Below are 23,664 nucleotides of genomic sequence, written 5' to 3'. Positions count from 1 at the left end.
TGAGAAGGAAAAACTCCCGTAGATGTTATGAGGAAGAAACCTTGAGAGGAACCAGACTCAAAAGGGGAACCCATCTTCATTTGGGTGACATCAAGAGTGTGATTATAGTCTTTAAACAATACAGAACACTGGAGAGTGAGAACTAACATGAGCAGTGGAGTGTAAGATTATTAGTGATGTTTTTTTACAGTCTCATACAGTCTTTATGGTTATAAAACCAGGAGCTACTGAGCAACTCATAAAATAGCTCAACATTTGCGATCATCAGATCCAACACCAGCATCTCCATGCCAGAGCCTTTAAACACTCGAAAAGGTCCAATGTCCAAACTCCACATGAAGAGGGATCCAAATGGCACTGCTACGTCTCTAGATGGTACGGGATGTTTGCGAGTTCGGCATCTACTTCTTTAAAGGTCCACAATCTTCATAAACTTGCATTGATCTCATTTCTACACCTGAGCAGGTGAGGGTGAAGGGCGTCTGCCAAATGCTATAAATGTAGCTCTGGAGTCAGTAATTGCAGACGTAGATCAGCTTCATCACTGAAGTGTAGCCCAGTGTTGAAGTTCTGAATGTTCCGTATCAGAACGTCCATATTTCAGGTTCTGAAAGCGCAGGAGTGACTCCTATAAGATCTCGTCCCCCTGCTGCATAATTCTCTCAGTGTTTATGCAGGAGTCAGGAATTGGCCTGCAGAAATCTCCAGAAACTAACTTCTCACCGAGCATTGTGTAATCCAGATGTTCCATGTCTCTGGAGATCCGCAGTGTTTGAAGTTTCATCGCATTTACTCTGACGCAATCCTAAACATTTCCACCATCACGTACAGAAGTGTGTGTGTGTGTGTGTGTGTGTGTGTGGGTGAGGCCTGTAATGTGTTGCAATCGCCAAGGAATTAATGGATTTAGGGTCACATGTGTAACAGAGTAAGGCAATAATTGTTGCTAGTGTTGACGTTGTAATGTAGATTGCTGGGTAAATGTTTGGACACAGTTCACACTTTGGACACAGTTTTGACATGTCCACTGAGGGTGTACTCACTTTTGTTGCCAGTAATTTAGACAATAATGGCTGTATTTTGTTATTTTTAGAAGACTCTAAAACATATCCAATGTTCATTTCTGGATTGTCTCTTGAGAAGATACACTATAATGGTTGCTGAAACGTGAGGGGTGCACTCACTTTTGTGAGAGACTATATGCTTTATGGTTTATGGTTGAAGTGAAAGATCTTCTGCTATAGAGCTCCGAACCTGTCGAACAATTTTGGGATGAATGTGAACGCTGACTGCACCCCAGGTCTCCTCACCTTCTCACCTACATCAGTACCTGACTTCACTCACACCCTTGTGGCTGAATGAATCTCACACTTATCTCTAGAAACACACTCCAAAATCTAGTGGAACATCTTCCCAGAAGACTGGAGCTCATTATAAGAGTAAATTGGGACTAAATGTGGAATGGGACGTTAAAAAAACACATAAGTATCTAGACTTTCCCATGTCAAAATGTTTGAAGTGCTGACAATGGAGATTCCTAAAAATGGAAAATCAGCATCTGTTTAAAAAACACACCTTCTCTACAACTACACACTTTTGTGAATGTACTAAAAAGATTTTGAGGAGCTTCAGAAAATACAGTCCTTCATGAAAGTACAACAGAACAGGATGAACTCTATTCTGTAGCAGGAAAGACTCTGAGCTGCTGCTATTGAAAATCAATGCACACCTTTCAACCAATCAGAATCCAGAATCCAGCAGCTGTATGAGGAGAAATATATCACATGTCAAAAGTTTGGAAATTCCAAGCCTTATATGGTTTTTGAAAGACATGTGCTTGTTCCTATTGTTTCTATACAGCAAACTCTGTCGTTTAATGGTAATACGATTGACTTTGACCAAAGAAATATAAAAATGTCCAGATGTTCCACTTATTCATAAAAAAAATAAAAATAAAAAAAATCCCTCCTTTGCATGAAGAGCAGCTTGACACATTCCTGGGATTGGGACGGTTTGTTTTTCCAGACATTCAGCTGAAATACGTTGTTGTGTATCTTGTAAAACTTGGTGTTGAGTTGTGATCCAAGTTCATCCCAGAGCAGTTCAATAGGATTTAGGTGCAGTCACTGGGCAGGTCTTTCCATGATAGATATCACTCCAGAAGACTCCTTGACTGATGCTTACAGAACTTGGATGTACGCTACGCATCATCGTCTTGTTGTAGGCTGAATTCGCTTCCAACCAGACGGAATAGGGTGGTGTTAAAGTTTGGAATGGTTGCCATGTTGGGTCTTTTTTACCCGGAATCAGGCTCCAGCCTTTCCTGCTCCAGAACAACCTCAAACCATTAAACTTCCACCTTTATGTTTGACTGTAGAGTTTGAGGAGGTCTGATCACATCTTCAGACTCCAAAAAACTTTCTTCTTTTTTTCCCTGATTTTACAGAGTTTGTTGGATTTTAAATTTCAACACCTGCATTAATATACAGATTTATTAACTTTCTTACTGGTTGTTAGAAATGATCACTGTGTTTTTACTGTAGCTTGGACTCTGATGGACCCGTACCAGTTTGAAGATAACCGTATGACTGAATCGGAGCATGGCGTCCAAGTGTCCCGCCGGAGCGACCACAGAGACTCTGCGCTTGCAGGAAAACGCAACGGGAACAAGACCTCGACTGGGAATCGGACCAGGACACGAGAACGGACCCGGGATCCGGATAAGGATCGCATCTCTGATGGAGAGCAGAGCACCGCTTCATTCTACTCAGACGATTACGAGAACGCTTCGCCGTCTGAGAGGTCCTTCTCACCGTCTCGTTCTCCTTCAACACACAGAGGAGCGAGGACACACAGAGTCTCGAGCAGCCCGAGACACGCGACCGGTACAAACACACACACACACACACACACACACACACACACAAGATATCAGATATACAGTGTATATGTACACAATGTGACACCTTTACCTTATAGTTTATAAGATTATTCATGTTAGTATTTAAGTTTAGGGTTTGTTTGTTTTTTTACTTTAAGTATATTTTTCCTCATCACCTTTAATTTTATCATCAACTATACCCCAAAAAGCCCAAAGATAGAGAGGACTTGAAAACAGAAAGTACAGTTGCTAACATCCATCAAAAGGTTTAGGAGGAGATGAGAAGATAACTTTTTCAGCCTTCCAGATACTTACAAAATACAACGAAATGTTTACGTTGTATTCGGGTCAGCATGCACTGCCACTAATGGCCAATAGATGGCAGAAATGCTGCAATGTCTTCTTCTTCTTCTTCTTTCGGCTGCTCCCATTAGGGGTCGCCACAGCGGATCATCCGTCTCCATACCACCCTGTCCTCTATATCTGCCTCTTTTACACCAACTACCTGCATGTCTTCCCTCACCACATCCATGAACCTCCTCCTTGGCCTTCCTCTTTTCCTCCTACCTGGTGGCTCCATCTTCAGCATTTTTCTACCAATATAATTCATGTCCCTTCTCTGCACATGTCCAAACCATTTTAATCTCGCCTCCCTCACCTTGTCACCAAAACATCCTACATGTGCTGTCCCTCTAATAAACTCATTTCTAATCTTGTCCATCCTCGTCACTCCCAACGAAAACCTCAACATCTTCAGCTCTGCTACCTCCAGCTCCACCTCCTGTCTTTTACTCAATGCCACTGTCTCTAATCCATACAACATCGCAGGTCTCACCACAGTCCTATAAACTTTCCCTTTCATTCTTGCAGATACTCTTCTATCACAAATCACTCCTGTCACTGTTCTCCACCCACTCCACCCTGCCTGCACTCTTTTCTTTACTTCCCTAACACACTCTCCATTACTTTGCACTGTTGACCCCAGGTACCTGAACTCCTCCACCTTCTCCACCTCTGCAACCGCATCACTCCACTGCCCTCCCTCTCATTCACACACATGTACTCTGTCTTACTTCTACTGACTTTCATTCCCCTTCTCTCCAGCGCATATCTCCACCTCTCCAGGCTCTTCTCAACCTGCTCTCTACTCTCACTACAAATCACAATATCATCTACAAACATCATAGTCCAGGGAGACTCCTGTCTGACCTCATCCGTCAACCTGTCCATCACCACTGCAAACAGGCCAATCCTTGATTCAGTCCAACATTCACCCTGAACCAGTCTGTCGTACCTACTGCACACTTTACTGCCGTCACACTGTCCTCATACATGTCCTGCACCACCCTCACATACTTCTCTGACACACCTGACTTCCTCATACAATACCACAGCTCCTCTCTCGGCACTCTGTCGTACGCTTTCTCTAAATCCACAAATACACAATGCAGCTCCTTCTGTCCTTCTCTATACTTCTCCATCAACATCCTTAAAGCAAATAAGGCATCTGTGGTGCTCTTCCTCGGCATGAAACCATACTGTTGCTCACAGATGGTCACCTCTTCTCTCAACCTGGCTTCCACTACTCTTTCCCATAACTTCATGGTGTGACTGATCAACTTAATTCCCCTGTAGTTACTGCAGGTCTGCACATCTCCCTTATGCTTAAAGATCGGTACCAGCACACTCCTTCTCCATTCCTCAGGCATCCTCTCCCCTTCCAGAATCCTGTTAAACAATCTGGTTAAAAACTCCACTGCCATCTCTCCTAAACATCTCCACGCTTCTACCAGTATGTCATCTGGTCCAACCGACTTTCCATTCTTCATCCTCTTAATCGCTGCTCTCACTTCCTCCTTACTAATCCTATCTACATCCTGCTTCACCAACTCCACATCCTCCAACCTTCTCTCTCTCTGATTTTCCTCATTCATCAGCTGCTCAAAATACTCCCTCCATCTTCTCAACACACTCTCCTCACTAGTCAACACATTTCCCTCTCCATCCTTTATTGCTCTAACTTGCAATACATCCTTCCCAGCTCGGTCCCTCTGCTTGGCCAATCGGTATAAATCCTTTTCTCCTTCCTTAGTGTCCAACCTCTTATACAGTTCCTCATATGCCTTTTCCTTGGCTTTCGCCACATCCCTTTTAACCTGCTGCCACATCTCCTTGTACTCCTGCCTACTTTTCTCATCACTCTGTCGATCCCACTTCTGTTTTGCCAACCTCTTTCCCCTAATGCTCTCCTGCACTTCCTCATTCCACCACCACGTCTCCTTGTCTTGCTTTCTATTTCCAGATGTCACACCAAGTACTTTTCTAGCTGCCTCCCTCATCACTCCTGCAGTAGTTGCCCAATCATCCGGCACCTCTTCACCACCACCGAGCCCCTGTCTGACCTCTTCCCTGAACCTCACACTACACTTTTCCTCCTTCAGTTTCCACCATCTTATTCTTCTTTCAAACCTTACTTTCCTCCTCTTCTTCTTCGCCTCCAAAACCATCCTACAGACCACCATCCGATGCTGTCTAGCTACACTGTCCCCCGCCAACACCTTACAGTCTCCAATCTCCTTCAGGTTGCATCTCCTACACAGAAGATAATCCACCTGTGTGCACCTTCCTCCACTCTTATACGTCACCCTATGATCCTCCTTCTTCTTAAAATACGTGTTCACCACTGCAATTTCCATCCTTTTAGCAAAATCTACCACCATCTGCCCTTCCACATTCCTCTCCTTAAAACCATACTTCCACCTTCACGATCATCACCCTATCAGAAACTCTCTTCACCTCCACTACACTCTTACTGTACGCTTCCTTCAGAATCACCCCTACACCATTTCTCTTCCCATCCACACCATGATAAAACAGTTTAAACCCACCTCCAATGTTCCTGGCCTTACTCCCTTTCCACTTGGTCTCCTGAACACACAACACATCTACCTTTCTCCTCTCCATCATATCAGCTATCTCTCTCCCTTTACCCGTCATAGTACCAACATTTAAAGTACCAACCCGAACCTCCACTCTCCTACACTGCTCCTTTTCCTGCCGTCTCTGTAGACGCCTTCCTCCTCTCCTTCTCCTCCTTCGGCCAACAGTAGCCCAATTTCCACCGGTACCCTGTCGGCTAACGATACCTGTGGCGGTCGTTGTTAACCCGGGCCTCGACCGATCCGGTATGAAATTCTCATTTGTGATCCGCATATTTGATTTGGCACATGTTTTACGCTGGATGCCCTTCCTAACGCAACCCTCCCCATTTACCCGGGCTTGGGACCGGCACTAAGAGTACACTGGCTTGTGCCCCCCTAATGGCTGGGTTAAATGCTGCAATGTAAAAATGTAAAAAAAAAAAAAATAATAATAATGTTGATTTGTTTGTTTGTTTGTTTCTTGGTCTGTTCTTGATATTGTTTGCTGTGTATTATATTTATTTTTCTCTTTAAAATTTGTGTCAATTAATAGGACTATGTGATTTATTTACCAAATACATGATTATTTCTGTGTAACTTTTGTGATTTGAATCGTCTTATACCTTGCGTCTTTCCGTACAGGAGTGCGTAAGGGTGCGCCTCGGCACCCGGGTCCCCAGGCCCCTCCCCCTCAGCAGCGCTCAAGCGGCATGCGCTCCCAGAGCCTCGGTAAAGACGCCCCTCCCAAAAACCTGGACCTGGTCACCAAGCGTCTGCTGTCCGCCCGCCTGCTGAAGATCAGCGAGCTGAAGAACGGCCTGGCCGAGCTGCAGCTGCACACCGACGAGCTGCAGCGCGAAAACCGCCTGCTGAAGCAGCTGCAGCTGCGCCACGAGAAGGCGCTGCACCGCTACAACGACACAGAGAGCGAGATCTCGCAGCTGATCTCGCGCCACAACAACGAGACGCACGTCCTGCGCGAGAGGCTGCGGCGCACGCAGGAGAAGGAGCGAGCGGCAGAGCGGCGCTGCACCGAGGCTGAGGCGCAGCTCCAGCGCTGCCGAGACCAGCTGCACAAACTGCAGAAGCTCTCAGACGACCAGCGCCTCGGAGAAAGAGACGAGCTCGCACGCAAACTCACATTCCTGCAGGTCAAAGTGCAGGACAGCGAGCGCAGGGTGAAGGTGAATAAACGTTTACACTCACGTTCACGTGCGTACTGGGAATATATTCTATATACAGTACATTTTATGAACAATCTTTGATGTCAGTAACAAACTTGGTCATATGTGTTTTTTGAGCATCGCATTCCACCTTTAGTCCCAGTTTGCTCTTATTATTCTCTCCACTCTTCTGGGAATATGTTCCACTAGATTTTGGAGTGTGCCGGTGGACATTTGTGTTCATCAGCCACAAGGATGTTGGTAAACTCAAGTACTGATGTAGGAGACGTGAGGAGGCCTGGGGTGCAGCCAGCGTTCAGTGTGCCGCTCAAGATCTTCCTCTCCAAACCAATCTGTGTCCCAATACTTTTTTACATATCGTCTATATATAAAACATGAGAGACTGACAACCATATGAATATTCCTTGCCTTACAAGGCGGATGAGTTTTGGGAAACGATTGAAAACGATTGTGTGGATTAAAACTCAGCTTTCGAATTTATCTGGATTAGTGTTGATGTACCCCAATATGAGATGCAATATAGAAAAACATTTACATCTACGCCATTTGGCAGACGCCCTTTTCCCAAACGACTTACAACCAAGCAGTTGAAGTGTAAGGGCCTTCCTCAAGGGCCCATTTGGCAGCTCGGTGGGGCAGGGATTTTTTCCGATCCAGAGTCCATCACCTTACCCACAGAGCTACCACCTCCCAAATTAAAGGGGCTTTATTCTTGTCACGTGTACAGTACAGGCTTTTTTCTTTCATGATACAGCGCCCCCTGGAGCACAAAGGGCCCAGGCTTCGCGATACCGGGGGCTTGAACCTCCGAACTCCCGATCAATAACCCAGAGCTTTAATCAATACCCAAGTGGCGTGATGAAGCAGAGAAGTCTGTTTTGAACCAACGCCCACTAGATGGCGTTAAGGAGACAAAACTTCCAAAGCAAGGTTTCCAATACAAACAGCGAAACGATATGAGTTATGTTTTTTTCTGCTCGTGCAGATGCACAGTTTGTTGTGTCAGATGCGCCTGCCTAATAACCTGCCTAATTTGCTGATTCATTAAAAAAATGCCCCAAATCGTCCTGATCAATCGGTCAACCTCTAGTCTAGACACCAAGAATAAATACTGGATCTAAGTAGGAAACCAAAGACTGAACATTTAATGAATTTTTGTTCATCCTCATTTCAGAAAAAAAAGGTTCTCATTTAAATATAGACTTTCAACCATGAAAGTGCATATAATCAGCCTGTAGGTGGGGCAGCGTAGATACTGTGCAGCAGCTACAGAGTTAAACTTTGCCAGTTATAATAGAAACGTGATCTCACCTAGCAGTATATACTGTATAATGGATCCATGGGCAGGGAGTGGACGAGGGACCTTGATTTCGCCATGTCGGGTTTAGTTGTTCATTCCTTTAATTAGTCTTCTTTAATTCCTCTGTCAGGAACTGGAGAGGAACATGGAGTTGAGTACAGGGAGCTTTCAGAGGCAGCTGGCCAACGAGAGAAAGAAAACCCACGACGCCCTACAGGAAACGCAGATGCTACGGGGCGAACTGGACAAGCTAAGTGCTAAACTAAAGGTACCAGGAAACAGCACACGAACACACACATGAACATTGATTGTTATAATGCATATTGATATTTGGTTGACTTTGTAATTGTTTGTGATGTCTTCAGGAGAGAGAACGGGAGCTGGACACTAGGAATATTTATGCTAATCGAATGAGAGGGGTTCCTAAGAAGGATTTAGAAGATTCCACCAGGAATAAAGGTAAAGTCTTAATTTACTTAAAAATGAATGAAAGAAAATGACCAGTTTGTATAAAAGGCACACTGTTTGGTTACACTCTACGGGCAAAAGTATCGGGACACCTGGCTTTTCCATCCAAATGTGGTTCTTCTTCAGGCTGTTTCCACAAATTTTGAAGGCACACATTTGTATAGGACGTCTTTTGAGCATTGTATGAAGATATGCTTTGCATGAGTCGAAGTGGAAGATCTCCTGCTATAGAGCTCTAAACCCTACTGGGTTAAATGTGAATGCTGACTGCACCTCCTCACCTTCTCACCTACATCAGTACCTGACTTTACTCACACCCTTGTGGCTGAATAATTCTCTGCACACTCCTAAATTCTCCTAGAAGAGTATAAAATATTATAACAGCAAATGTGTAAATGGATGTTCGAAAAGAATAGACGAATCTTGTGCCCATATGAGAGGGGCTTCTTTTGTTTCTTCAGGTGCCAGTAGAAGCAATAGTAAAGCAGTGCAGACTGAAGACAGGAAGCTCTCCCCGGACTTCCCATCTCCTCCTCTTGCTATCAGCAATGATAGTAAGTTTCCCTGCGATGGTCAGACAGAGGACCACCTGTCTCTGAAGGTAAATCTCTCTTACTCTGGTTTATTAATTCATAGGTGTATTAATACCTTAGGAATTTGTGCAACCTTGGAAGGAAGTGCAGTCATCGCTTTTTTTTACGAATGCACATGGCATAAAAACGTACCAGAGCTGCCGAAAAACATCGCAGATTTGCTTCTATAAATCTATCAACCCTATTGAACATTTTGGAACTGAACGTGAATGCTTTTTTTTATCTACCTGGAAAAGGAAAAAGGCGTAGTTATAATCCGGAAATTACGGTATGTAATACCGTAATTTGGTATTACAAATTACAAATGGTATGTAAAAAAAAAATGGTATGTAATACTTGATTGCCATGGTACTTGGCAATCAAGTGTAAGAGATATGAAAATGTGTCTTTTTTTTCTCTCAAAGATGACCTTTTTTAAATACTCAATGTCGAATAACTAATCCAGCTGCTCGTTCCGAGTCAGAATCACAAGGGAAAAAGAAAAAAAATCATCATTTGCTACTTCCCATACTGATTTTATCCAACAGTCTGAACGGGTCAATTTGTTCATCCTGCTGCATGAAACAGAGCCCAGAGTTAAAGATAGCTCAGGATTAGGGATAATTCCAGGATAAGAACGGTCACGTTAATTCCCAGCACTGCTTTCTAAAAAAATGAATTAATAAAATAAGCTTCATACCAAAGCGCTGTTGAATTCTGGATTCTGATTGGTCCGAAATTGCTTAATTAATTCACCGCAAATATGGCAGTATTTCCGTCTGTCGTTTTACTACATGACCATCCGTTTGTGGACTCCTGATTATCACTTCTACACAGTGGTGGATAGAAATGAAGTTTCCATTTGGGGAGACTTTGACTTTAACTTCACTACATTTCAAACAGTGTTTGAGTCATTAATATGATTCTATTAATAGATCAGTGTGCTGAGAGGCAGTAACGCACATGTGAGAATAGCACCAGTTGCACAGCTCCTGATGTACGCAGGATTACGAACTTTCTCACACTGACTAAAGAAGGTCGGTGCTCCCTGTGACTAGGCGTGTATCCTTGTACTGCCATCTGTTGCCGTGTTACAAACCAGTCTCCAACCTTTTTGAGACCTTCTTTCTTCTTCCACTATATTTTGCAATGTGGTTTTAAGGATATCAGCCACAAGGGCATTAGGAGAATCAGGTACTGCTGTTGTATGAGGTGTTTAATGGGCTTGAGGTGAGGGTTGGTTTCACGTAGGAAGATCTTCCACTCCAAACTATTCTTCATGGAGGTTACTTTGTGCGCAGTGTCATCCTCATACTAAAAACCATAGTTCCAGTGAAGGGAAATTATTCTACACATAAAATTCACCATCTACCTTTTTTTTCTATCTTCATGTATTCCATCAGGAGCGTCAAAGCAGCGAGCAGAAACAGACACAAGCAGAAGAGCAAAGGATTCGGGAGATGGTAAGAGAGCAGAAGGAAGAACGAGCACAGGGGATGGAGAGGGAGGAACAGGAGCGAGAGAAGGACAGACTCCGGAAAAGAGAGCGAGAAAGTGAAAAAGAGAAAGAAAAGGAGCCGAAGCAAAGATTCAGTCTCGAGTTTGACCTGAATGAAGGGAAAGGGATGAGACAAAGCAACGGTGAGTCATTGTGAAGATGATTTAATATTTTATTCTTTTTTTCCAGAGGTTCATTTAGTAAAGTTTTTTTATTGAGGTAAACAAATCGCTCTGGATTCCCAAAAATGAATGAAATGCAGATTTTCTTTATATCTGTTGAGTTTCAAGTTGTTGTTTTATTATTTAAACTCATTTCCATGCTAATAATTAGATTTTATTATACAACCCAATTCCAAAAACATTGCTTGCAAATCTTATAAATTCAATTCTATTTACAATAAAACATAGAAAACTTGTAATATGTACCATTTTAAGGAACAAATAAGGTCATTTTGAATTTGATGCTGCAACACGTCTCAACTAAAGATGGGATGGCAAAAAAAATTCTGGGGAAAAAAAAGCAAGTGTTATTAAAATTTAAACAGTTGGACAAACATTTTGCAACTAATCAGATTCATCGGCAACCGGTCAGTAAGATGACTGGGTATAATTAGTGTAACTTAGAGAAGAAGAAGGAGAAGAAGAAATGCGGAGTCTCTCAAAAGACAAGATGGGCGGAATAATGTTACTTAACATCAAATTGCAAAACAGATGAATATCTTATATTTTACACTTTATATCATCATCAAAAGTTTGAAGAAATCTCTGTACATGAGGGACAAGGGTGAAAATCAATATCTAATGCCCCTCAGGCGACACTACATTTAAAACAGTCATGATGCTCTAATGGAAACCACTGAATGAGCTCATTAACACTTCCAGAAATCGTTGTCTGTAAACACGTCATTCACAAATACAGTTTAAATCTCTATCATGCAAAGAAAGAAGAAGCTGATCCAGAAACACAACATCCTCTCTGGGCCAAAGCTCATTTAAAATACACTTAGGCAAAGATAAAAACTTTTCTATGGTGGGGTTTTTGTGGAAAACATGAACACCATGTCCTCTGGACTAAAGAGGATAGGGACCATCTCGCTTGTTATCTTCGCTCAGTTCAAAAAGCGGCCTCTCAGATGGTAGGGGAGCTTCAACAGACTCCATCAATGCTGAATAGTATATACAGATGGAAGACTGGATGCTGCACAGTGGTAAACATGGTAAACAACTTTTTTGAGAGGTGTTGCAGCCATCAAATTTTGAAAAATGGGCAATTTTTTTTACATAATAGTATATATTCTCAGTTTTAAATGTTTGTTGTTTTTTTTGTTTTTTTATTGTGAATAAAACACGGATTTATGAGATTTATTGTATAAAATATACATTTATTTGCTTTTTAATTTACATTTTACACAGTGTCCCAACTTTTTTGGAATAAGGGTTGTATACGGTATAACATAAATCATAATCGACCGTTTTTATTTTTTTAATCAATGGCAACGATATAAAAAGACTAGAACAGGGACAAATTTAAAGAGAAAATATTTAATAAAGCCCCTTTTTTTTTTCTTCTTTTTTTTCTCTTCATTATGCAAATGGTCCGCTGTGGCGACCCCTGGTGGGAGAAGCCGAAAGAAAGTTTGTTTTATAAATTCTAATTTTATCACTTGCTGCTATAAAGCAACAGTGAATTGTTGTAATTGAAATGTTAATAGTCAACTATAATTAAAATCTGCAGAAATTTGTCTCAAAGGTTATATTTATATTGAGTTTGTAATCTTGCGTACCAGTGTAGATTTAATTATTACTAGAGACTCAAAGCACTTTTGTACGTCGCTCTGGATAAAGGCGTCTGCTAAATGCCGTAAATGTAAATGTAGAAATAAAAGTAGGACAAAATGTTCTCTAGCATGTAGAAATGTATTATATGGACAAAAGTACACCTGGCTTTTTTTCCCAGCCATATGCTGCTCTTTCTCAAACAATAACATTTTTCCTTCACTTAACCTAAGAGACTCAAACCTGTTCCAGCATCACAACTTTGGCCTCCTCACATCACCTACATCACTGCCTGAATTTACTAACACCCTTGTGGCTGAATGAGCACAAATCTCCCCACAAAATCTAGTGGAACATCTACCCAGAAGAGTGGAGGTAATGGGAATAAATGTGGAACAGGATGTTTAGACCAATCTAATGGTCAGGTGTCCATGTACTTTTGTCTATATAGTGTATTAAAGTTGTGTGATATAATTTTCGGTCGATATCGCACAACCCTAGACTCAACGTCCCGCCTGTTGACGCATGTGTGCATGTCAAATACCTTATTTCTCGCTTGTGTACAGGATGGGACCGAGATGAAGAAGACAGTAGAAGGCGAAACGAGGAAGAAAAAGGTCGATATAAAGAGCCGCTCTTGACTGAGAAGGAGATCCAGGACAATCGGGAGCGTGCGGAGGAAGAGCGCCGACGCAAAGACCAACTTCTGTCCAAAATGCGTGAGATCGACACGCAAGCTCAGGCACAGGACTCCGGCTTCTTCCACGACCAAAGGGAACGCACTCCTCCTCGCACTCAGAACGCCTCCATCTTCAGCTTCACAGAGCCTCACGAGTATCTCAGCACGCTGAAGCCTGAGAGAAGGGGCGGAGCTCTGAGATCACAGAAAACCGACCAGGATCTCGATCTCACCTTTGGTAGCTACGCTCCGTCGTTCGGTAAACCCGCCCCTCGAACAGGTCACAGGACCCCGAGCCTGACCGTGGACCCATCATCCGAAAACGAGCACGGAGGAAACGACGTCAGCGGGCTCGCCAAGGCGAAGAAGTCCAACCTCATGCAGCAGCTGTTCGGGTCTGCGCCACGTGACTCGCACAGCAAAATGGAGATCCTGAGTACTAGCACTAAATCTTCCTCGGGTGGGTGCAGAGACCCAGAGACACCCACCACGCCGAAAAGGACCGCGCTGCACGTCTCCGAGAGCGGCCCGGCCGTTCGAGCCATCACAACACTCGATGATGACATCGAGGAACTCGTGCTATGAAGAAGAATCGCATCGAGGCCGAAACATAACCGAACGCAGAAGCTTCCATGCCTCTTTTTTTTTTTTCTATCAAAGGCGATTGAAATCCAAACTCAGGTCACACCAAGCTGCAGAATCAGATTCCCGCATTCAGTCAAAACGTCCAGAAACAAACCGCACCGATATTTTTACTTATACCCGGTAAAATTCCACAGCATTCACTTTCATCTCAAACACAAATGAAATCAGCAGCACATATAAGCACATTTACGGCACGAATCCTGGCCTTCATGTACCTTTTACTATTTTGATAAACAAGTTTTAGATCAGTACATATTTTTACACTTTGCTGACTTTATATATTTAGTGTACGATTAGAAACAGCTGTGTATATTTTATTACATTTAAAAAAAAAACTATTTTGTTTTAGAATGAAAGGGAAGATTTATGATAAAAAAAAAATAGATCATGTTCATTAACAGATTCTACATCGCAGATCGCCTCTGATTGGCTGATGCGTCAATACAGTAGAATACATTATAAATTTTACTTTTTTTTTATAATAGGCACTATAGCTTACGATACCAAAATGCATCCAAAAACCATTGCATCCATATGGCTGGAAAAGTCCAGTATCCCAATACTTTTGTCCGTTTAGTGGATAACAGTTTTCTCCATTAGCTTCCAATCGATAGTGTTTGCACTACATTATGAAGCACCGAAGTACAAAATCCTTTTTTTGAAAGTCTTATTTTTATTGCCGACTTTGACTTCGACTCCTTTTTATAGTCGCTTTCCTGCTTAAGTCACTCCTTGAATCCGAACTCAATCCAGAACCGAGTTACTAAAATACAAATCAGACAATAAATGATATTAATTTTACTTAAATTAAACTCTAGCCATAATATTATACAGATTTAAGAGACTATGCTCATGATATAAACTGACATGGTAGGTGGAATTTCTCAATTTATTATTAAAGTGGGTTCCTGGCTACAAAACATTTCGAGAAGTACTTCTCTACACTGTTCTAGTGCTTTTTCTATTATTCTGTCTTTCTTGCACATACGCACTTTTGGGAAAGCACATGTCTAAAAGGAGAGATAATGTCATGTATTTATTAACTAGCAAAAGCCTACAGATGTTGAAACACCATTTATTGCACTAACATCGACATTTTATCAAAAGGTCAGCGTGATACAGTCTGTCAAAAGTTTGGAAACACCTACTCTTTCATTGTTTCCGACACACGTGCATGTTCCTTTTGATTAAATCCAGCAATATTGGTCAGTGAATGACTGGAGCAAAGATCGATAGAGTCCAATTTGGACTTTTATGTCTCTAACAGAAGAACAAGAAAGATGCTGCCTCAAACATGCAGGTGGAAGTTTGGGGTTGTTTTGGAGCAGGGAAGGTTGGAGACTTATTACGGGTAAAAGGAACCAACATGGCAACCATTCCATACTTTAACACCATGCACCATTCCATCTGGACCGCGGCTCATTGGAGACGAAATTCACCATACAACAAGACTTTTAGAAATGAAGTTTACGTCCGAGCTCTGGAATTACTTGGAGAGCAAACAGTCGGAGTTTTTATTATGGAACGACCTGCCCAGTCACCCGTCTAAATCCTATTGAACTGCTATGGGATTCTATTCCTCCAAAAAATCTCCAGAAATCTCCAACTATTAAAGAAGACCTTTAGCAAGAGGCATGTCAAGAAGTGTTTGGAGAAACTAACTGTCCGGATGCCGAAAGCGTGTAAAGCTGTTCGACATGCTAAGGGAGGATTTTTCAATGAAAATGAACTGGAACATATGGACATTTATATTTGGTCAAAGTAAATCCTGTTAAATGACTTCTCTCAAGTTTAACATGTTCCTGAGATGCCACTGACCAATGTTCCTGTCCTTTGATGGGGTTTTTTCCAATCAGAGACCACTCTGTGCAGCTGGGGATGGTTCTACGTGAACAACCTAAAGATCCATGAAGTTACTGAACAACTCAAGAATTATGCGAATGGACTGTAATTAATATCAACTGCATGTCTACTGCAATGGTTTAGGACCACAGGCTGCATGAACAGTTCACCTCACTGAACACCTCAAGAATGATGAAACTGGAATGAATGGACATTCGGTGATGAGGATGAGGTTCCCTTTTGAGTCTGGTTCCTCTCAAGGTTCCTTCCTCATGCCATCTCAGGGGAGTTTTTCCTTTGCCACAGTCGTGCTCGTTAGGGATAAACCTATGAAGGACAAACTTACAGGCACTTATACATTCATATTTTATAACTTTTGTCCATTGTTAAAAACGCAATACAAATTAATCTGAGTATAGAATTGATGCGTGTCTCACAAAATCTATAAAGACAAGGTGTTTCCAAACCTTTGACAGGCGCTCTATTCTCTGGTTTCTGAAAATATGGATGCATTTGGACACCACTATTTATTTAGAACCATGTTCTTCTCTTGTAGTATGATGTTCACTTAGTCAATAAACAAAATTCGAAACTTTATGGTGTATTTCTTTTTTTTTTATTGGTGAAAGACACTATGTCCTGTAACTAATGTGTTTTGTATAAAAGACATGCTTTAGCATTTATTAACATATCTCATATATACAGTGAGGAAAATAAGTATTTGAACACCCTGCTATTTTGCAAGTTCTCCCACTTAGAAATCATGGAGGGGTCTGAAATTGTCATCGTAGGTGCATGTCCACTGTGAGAGACATAATAAAAAAAAAAAATCCAGAAATCACAATATATGATTTTTAAACTATTTATTTGTATGATACAGCTGCAAATAAGTATTTGAACACCTGTCTATCAGCTAGAATTCTGACCCTCAAAGACCTGTTAGTCTGCCTTTAAAATGTCCACCTCCACTACATTTATTATCCTAAATTAGATGCACCTGTTTGAGGTCGTTAGCTGCATAAAGACACCTGTCCACCCCATACAATCAGTAAGAATCCAACTACTAACATGGCCAAGACCAAAGAGCTGTCCAAAGACACTAGAGACAAAATTGTACACCTCCACAAAGCTGGAAAGGGCTACGGGGAAATTGCCAAGCAGCTTGGTGAAAAAAGGTCCACTGTTGGAGCAATCATTAGAAAATGGAAGAAGCTAAACATGACTGTCAATCTCCCTCGGACAGGGGCTCCATGCAAGATCTCACCTTTTGGGGTCTCAATGATCCTAAGGAAGGTGAGAAATCAGCCCAGAACTACACGGGAGGAGCTGGTCAATGACCTGAAAAGAGCTGGGACCACCGTTTCCAAGGTTACTGTTGGTAATACACTAAGACGTCATGGTTTGAAATCATGCATGGCACGGAAGGTTCCCCTGCTTAAACCAGCACATGTCCAGGCACGTCTTAAGTTTGCCAATGACCATTTGGATGATCCAGAGGAGTCATGGGAAAAAGTCATGTGGTCAGATGAGACCAAAATAGAACTTTTGGGTCATAATTTCACTAAACGTGTTTGGAGGAAGAAGAATGATGAGTACCATCCCAAGAACACCATCCCTACTGTGAAGCATGGGGGTGGTAGCATCATGCTTTGGGGGTGTTTTTCTGCACATGGGACAGGGCGACTGCACTGTATTAAGGAGAGGATGACCGGGGCCATGTATTGCGAGATTTTGGGGAACAACCTCCTTCCCTCAGTTAGAGCATTGAAGATGGGTCGAGGCTGGGTCTTCCAACATGACAATGACCCGAAGCACACAGCCAGGATAACCAAGGAGTGGCTCTGTAAGAAGCATATCAGGGTTCTGGCATGGCCTAGCCAGTCTCCAGACCTAAACCCAATAGAGAATCTTTGGAGGGAGCTCAAACTCCGTGTTTCTCAGCGACAGGCCATAAACCTGACTGATCTAGAGAGGAAAAAAGCCAAAATCCCTCCTGCAGTGTGTGCAAACCTGGTGAAAAACTACAGGAAACGTTTGACCTCTGTAATTGCAACACCCTTGTGGCTGATGAACACAAATATCCATAAGCACACTCCAAAATCTAGTGGAACTGCCCTAAACCCCGTAGTGACTAAATGGACAGAAGGTACAGTGAGGGAAACAGATGAGGAAGATCTGAGAGTGCGCTTTGGGGTGCAGGTATATGAAGCAAGTCAGAGACGTATGAGGATGCAAGATTATGAAGTGCATTGAAAGTGAGAAGTAGAATCTTGTACTCTATTCGCAATTTAACAGGAAGCCGGTGTAGATGATAAAGAACGGAAGATCTGCTCGATAGAGGAGGTTCTAGTAGTTATACGGGCAGCTGAGTTCTGGACCAATTGAAGTTTTTGAAAGAGTTTCTTTGTGAGGAAACCCAACAGAAGAGAGTTACAGTAGTCAATGCTTGAGGTTGAGTATATTAATGTTGTACACAGGCCCTGTTGTGCTTCAAAATAGCATTTAAATACAGATGTATAAGAACTTTATGTTGTTTTCTGTTGCTATGCATTTGCTTTTGTCCTCTGGAACCCTATTGTGCTCATAAATTGCTTGTCTCTTTTGTATGCCACTTTGGACAGCTGTATGGTTGACATGAAATAGTCTAAAATGTACACCAGCTGACTCATCTGGCTGAAGAGTATCATCCCTTTGGACCTTTGGATAATGTGTCAGCGTTGTGAAGTTGTGTTGTGAAAAGGTTATCAGAAATGCCAAATCCAGAGTCACAAAAGCTTCACAAGACCAACTTAGATCAACTACATTTTGATGGTCCAGTGCTCCATAGCCTAAGTGATGGCAAACAGTTCAGAGAAGCTTTTTTTTTTTAAAGTTCACTCTGTCTATAGAGCAAGGAGATAACTGTGTGCAACAAAAGCAGGTCATTTTACCAAAAACCATTGAGGTAGATGGTGTAGGGATTTTTGTCAATCAATTTTTTAAATCAATAGTTTCAGAATCAATTCTTCTTCTATCCATTTGAGCCAACCAACATATGCTGTTATCAAGTGCATGAAAATCTTGATGATACAGACCAAAAGTTTGGACACACCTTCTCATTCAAAGAGTTTTCTTTATTTTCATGACTATGAAAATTGTAGTCACACTGAAGGCATCAAGGGCTATTTGACCAAGAAGGAGAGTGATGGGGTGCTGGGCCAGATGACCTGGCCTCCACAGTCACCGGACCTGAACCCAATCGAGATGGTTTAGGGGTGAGCTGGACCGCAGAGTGAAGGCAAAAGGGCCAACAAGTGCCAAGCATCTCTCAGGGAACTCCTTCAAGACTTTTGGAAGACCATTTCAGGTGACTACCTCTTGAAGCTCATCAAGAGAATGCCAAGAGTGTGCAAAGCAGTAATCAAAGCAAAAGGTGGCTACTTTAAAGAACCTAGAATATGACATTTTTCAGTTGTTTCACACTTTTTTGTTATGTATATAATTCCATATATAATTCCACATGTGTTAATTCATAGTTTTGATGCCTTCAGTGTGAATCTACAATTTTCATAGTCATGAAAATAAAGAAAACTCTTTGAATGAGATGGTGTGTCCAAACTTTTGGTCTGTACTGTATATTTCCCTCGTCCTGACAAGAGTGTCTTTATTGCCATGCTGCTAATCCATAACATATAATGAATTGTGTGTAGATTACATCATTCTTATGCTGTTGTAAGAAACTTGGACTTACACTTAATAAATTCATGATTTTTGTTTTCCTTTTCCTTCTTATTATCTGGAAAGGAAAGTTTAAATTAGTGTTATTGCATTCTAGGGGAGTTGCTTTCTTAAAAAATCTAGCAGTGATGCAATTTAATTTCAAAATAGTGACACGGAAATTGTGCCACACAGCTGGCTGATTTGAGAGAAGCTTCTATGGCCAACATTTTCCACCAAGGTGCGGACTGCAGTAAACAAATATGACCTTCCCACTGAGGGATGGTTGAAATATAAAACTGTTGGACACCTTGTAAGTTGAGGTAAGTTTATAAGTTCAAATGAAGTATAAGGACAAATGAAAATCTTTACAGCTGTTACACTAACAAAATTCAACTGATACGCAGTCTGATGAAACAGTGAAGTTTGAAAAAAAGCAATTACAGGTAACACTCGAAATGTCTTTGCATTAACTTCCGAAAGAACAGAAGTTTAAAAAGGGGAAAGAAGAATAACCAAAATAAAATGAACAGATGTATCTGAAATGTGCTTTTCCTATTAAACCCAATACTGTCTACCACATAACAACAGAAGATACCGTTTAAGTAAAAAAAATAAATAAATAAAACAATACTGAAATGTAAAGACAGAATGCAATTGTCTCATTTATGTGAAAATACAGAAATGTAACTTTGCAAAGGGTATACAATTAAAATAATCTGTTTCACTGCAGTCTCTTGTTTGATCAGCTACCAGAGTCCAGACCTCTGTCCAGCCTTTTACCAAAAATCTGCCTAACCATCCCTTAGAGTCATCTAACCAGATGTGCAGCACTTCTTAATACTTGACTGATTCAAGGTACTCATCAGCCCTGCCGGTCATATACCCCTGCCAGGGATCATCTTTCAAGAATCAAGAGGGTATAAAATCCAGAAGTGTTTCCTATTCAATTAAATTTCACAGTGCCCAATGTGACATTAAATACAACGTGTTTTACTTTGAAATGGTAGCCGCCAACCAAACCAGTAATCGCTTTGAGTGTAATTCCAGGCATTTTATATCATTATACAATGCTGTTAGTTTTTCTTACAATATATTCTGGATGTTAATGTCTAATCTAATAAGTGTTTACTAGTAATGTTATTTTCTTGTTGAAGATGCAAGAAATTTCTGCAAGACAATTCATGAAAGGCAAGTGGTATTGTCTACTTTCCTTAAACAGCAATTTATTTTATTTGGAACTATATATTTTTTTATTCTCCACAACAGTTGATTGGAAACATCACATAACTTGTAAAAGAAGTCAAAGAACTCTGGAAGGAATAGCAGGAATGCTTCAGACCTTCTTCTAAGCAACCTCTGCCACCTTTGCCTGTCTCAGTCCCGCTGCACAATACTGATGAGCTTGAGAGAGCAGAGATTTTACAGTCTAATGAAGGCAAATGATGGTTAGTCCGTCTATGTAGACCATTTAGTTAATTTTTGAGACGTTTAACTTGTGTTCTCTCTGCTTTGTGTAGACATTTTGTAGACGCTGGAGGAGCCTCACTGGATACGAGGGTCCGTCGCATGCTTTCCTGTGCACCGACATATGAGCTGGCATCCTTTATGAATTGGGCTGGGAAGAAGGTTAAAGAGCAGTCGAGGCAAAAGAGGGCATTCAAGGATACTTTTTTGAATATGTGTATATTGGTTGAGTCATTACTATCAATGCTTTTGAATTTTCCCTTATTTTGCATTCCCAAAAAATCCACCTCACTCCAGCCAATATTCACCTCTTCCAGTACCTCCATTAATGTATTCATTTGCATACATTTTATATCCTGCTGTTGTTGCTGCTTTGAGACAATGTCTGTTGTGAAAAGCGCAATAGAAATAAACTTGACTTCTGTTTTGTTTAGATGCTTTGACTATGCAGATGGGTTTGGGTAAGCTGTCCCAATATGAATATAACCAGGCAGTCCAGAAATAGCTCCAATATGCAACATACCATGTGGGTGGAACTGCACATCAAACGACTACAATAGTTCCTTTAGTGCCACACGAAACTAATATTTTTTTAAGTGCTTCGGTTGACTGAATTAAAAGAAAAAAGACAAAAAATGTATTTTGACTGAACTAGATGTTGAAAAAATATCAAATTATAATGTTGAATAAATGACTTTTCAATTCATTTTTGCTTGAAATCTCAGTGCAGTTTCAACAATGAAAAAAAAATATGAAATTATTATGTTGAACTAATTACATTACTATTCATTTTTGGTTGAAATATCAGTGCTGTGAGGGTGCCGAAGTAATGTTGAAAAAAAATACAATTTTAATGTTGAATCGATGGGGTTTTTTTATTAATTTCTGGCTGAAATATTAATGCAGATTCAAAAATGAAAAAATATCAAATTGTAATGTTGAATCAATTACTTTTCAATTCATTTTTGCTTAAAATCTCAGTGCTGTTTTAATGTTACCCGAGGGTGCAAAAGTGATGTTAAAAAAAATATAAAATTGTAATGTTGAATCAATGTTTTTTTTTAATTCATTTTTGGCTGAAATCTTAATGCTGTTTCAACAATGAAAAAATATTAAATTGTAATGTTGAATCAATGACTTTTATATAAATCTTTGGCTGAAATCTCAGTGCTGTTTTAACGTTACCTGAGGGTGCTGAAGTAATGTTGAAAAAATAAAACATTTTAATGTTGAATCGATGTTTTTTTTATTCATTTTTGGCTGAAATCCTAATGCTGATTCAACAATGAAAAAATATCAAATTGTAATGTTGAATCAATTCCTTTTCAATCCATGTTTGGCTGAAATCTCAGTGCTGTTTCAACGTTACTTGAGGGTGCAAATGTGATGTTGAAAAAAATATAAGATTGTAATGTTGAATCAATGGTTTTTTAATTAATGTTTGGGTGAAATCTCAATGCTGATTCAACAATGAAAAAATATCAAATTATAATGTTGAATCAATAACTTTTCAATTAATTTTTGCTTGAAATGTCAGTGCTGTTTTAATGTTACCTGAGGGTGCAAACGTGATGTTGAAAAAAAATAAAATTTTAATGTTGAATCAATGTTTTTTCAATTAATTTTTGGCTGAAATCTTAATGTTGTTTCAACAATGAAAAAATATCAAATTGTAATGTTGAATCAATGACTTTTCAATCCAGGTTTGGCTGAAATCTCAGTGCTGTTTCAACTTTACTTGAGGGTGCAGAAGTAATGTTGGAGCAACATCACATTTTAACGTTAATTCGACGCAATTAATGTTAAGCCATCAACATTGACTTGAACACTGTTTCAATGTATACCTGCTATCTGGGTTGTCGGATCATTGTTCAGGGATGGGCTTTGTTGGCTCGTGCACTGTCCTTTCAAATCACGTGCTAGACGCCTGTGCACGAGGCTATATATTTATGCAAAGTATAGCTTGATGCATTTGATATGCAAATTCGCATTCATGTCCGAGAAATATTACATATTAGTTTTTGTTTTTTTGTCTATTTGTCCTAATATTAAACGATGCATAACCTGCATGTGAGTGATGAATGGTGTGACGTCTGACACTGCAAATATCGCGTTTAGCAAAGATAAAAAGCGTTTTTGCAGGATACTGTTTCATGATTATATTATTATTTATATTATTATTATATTGTTATTATATTTATATGTCGGTTAATGTCTTGTGGTGGTATTTGAGCACGCAGAGAACCGGTCAGACTAGAAATACGTTTCCCAGAGATCTGAGCTCACGGTGTCACGCATGGATTGGTTGCTTTCAAGGTTGCCTATTATCGATAAAGTCTGTAAAAGAAACCTTTTATTATTCTTTTTTTATTATTATTATTTTAAGCACAAAAAAACAAACACTGTAAAAGCAAGACGCATTTTAATTATTTCAACTTTTATCCGTTATAATCTTTTTATCATCAATTTTATAAAACTTCAAAAAACCGTTCGGTATAATCGAAATACATTTCCATTTTTCACGTTTATTTGCAATTTAATATATATTTATTCTCATACATACAAACTTTTTGTATTAAATGAAAATTATTTGCTTTAAAAAAAAAACAGCAATGTCAGTGTGTTGTTATTTCCTTGAAAAAAAAAAAAAAAAGATTAAAATTCTACAACCTGGCAACCTTTTGAACCTCATCGCTGGCCCCCGCGCTGTGATTTGCTTGAGGGGAAGGGAGG

At 40.5% G+C, this 23,664-nt stretch overlaps 2 protein-coding genes and 1 long non-coding RNA gene across 4 annotated transcripts in view; 2 read left to right on the top strand and 1 right to left on the bottom strand.

The window, feature by feature from the left end:
* The window catches only part of irak1bp1 (interleukin-1 receptor-associated kinase 1 binding protein 1), a 130,267-nt gene that overhangs the window by 6,308 nt on the left and 100,295 nt on the right, over nucleotides 1-23,664 (bottom strand). The window lies entirely within an intron of this gene.
* The window catches only part of lca5 (lebercilin LCA5), a 47,236-nt gene that overhangs the window by 951 nt on the left and 22,621 nt on the right, over nucleotides 1-23,664 (top strand). Inside the window, exons 2-8 of one of the 2 annotated variants that reach the window (XR_014530160.1) lie at nucleotides 2,544-2,885; nucleotides 6,445-6,986; nucleotides 8,417-8,554; nucleotides 8,652-8,745; nucleotides 9,216-9,355; nucleotides 10,730-10,967; nucleotides 13,169-15,277. Coding sequence is in view for 1 of the 2 variants with exons in the window: in XM_083520901.1 (XP_083377027.1) it covers nucleotides 2,555-2,885; nucleotides 6,445-6,986; nucleotides 8,417-8,554; nucleotides 8,652-8,745; nucleotides 9,216-9,355; nucleotides 10,730-10,967; nucleotides 13,169-13,866 (2,181 nt within the window). In the remaining variant the exon portion in view is untranslated. Of the gene's footprint in view, nucleotides 1-2,543; nucleotides 2,886-6,444; nucleotides 6,987-8,416; nucleotides 8,555-8,651; nucleotides 8,746-9,215; nucleotides 9,356-10,729; nucleotides 10,968-13,168; nucleotides 16,366-23,664 lie in introns of those variants that run through there. The other variant, XM_083520901.1, reaches the window with a different exon arrangement.
* LOC310715263 lies at nucleotides 19,707-21,655 on the top strand. Its single transcript, XR_014530278.1, has 4 exons — nucleotides 19,707-19,787; nucleotides 20,274-20,384; nucleotides 20,622-20,655; nucleotides 20,985-21,655. It is a non-coding gene; the product is annotated as an uncharacterized lncRNA (long non-coding RNA).

The sequence above is a fragment of the Silurus aristotelis genome (genome assembly GCF_946808225.1).
Source record: "Silurus aristotelis genome assembly, chromosome: 19".
NCBI classification, from domain to species: Eukaryota; Metazoa; Chordata; class Actinopteri; order Siluriformes; family Siluridae; genus Silurus; species Silurus aristotelis.
This window is presented reverse-complemented; position numbering and strand designations above follow the sequence as displayed.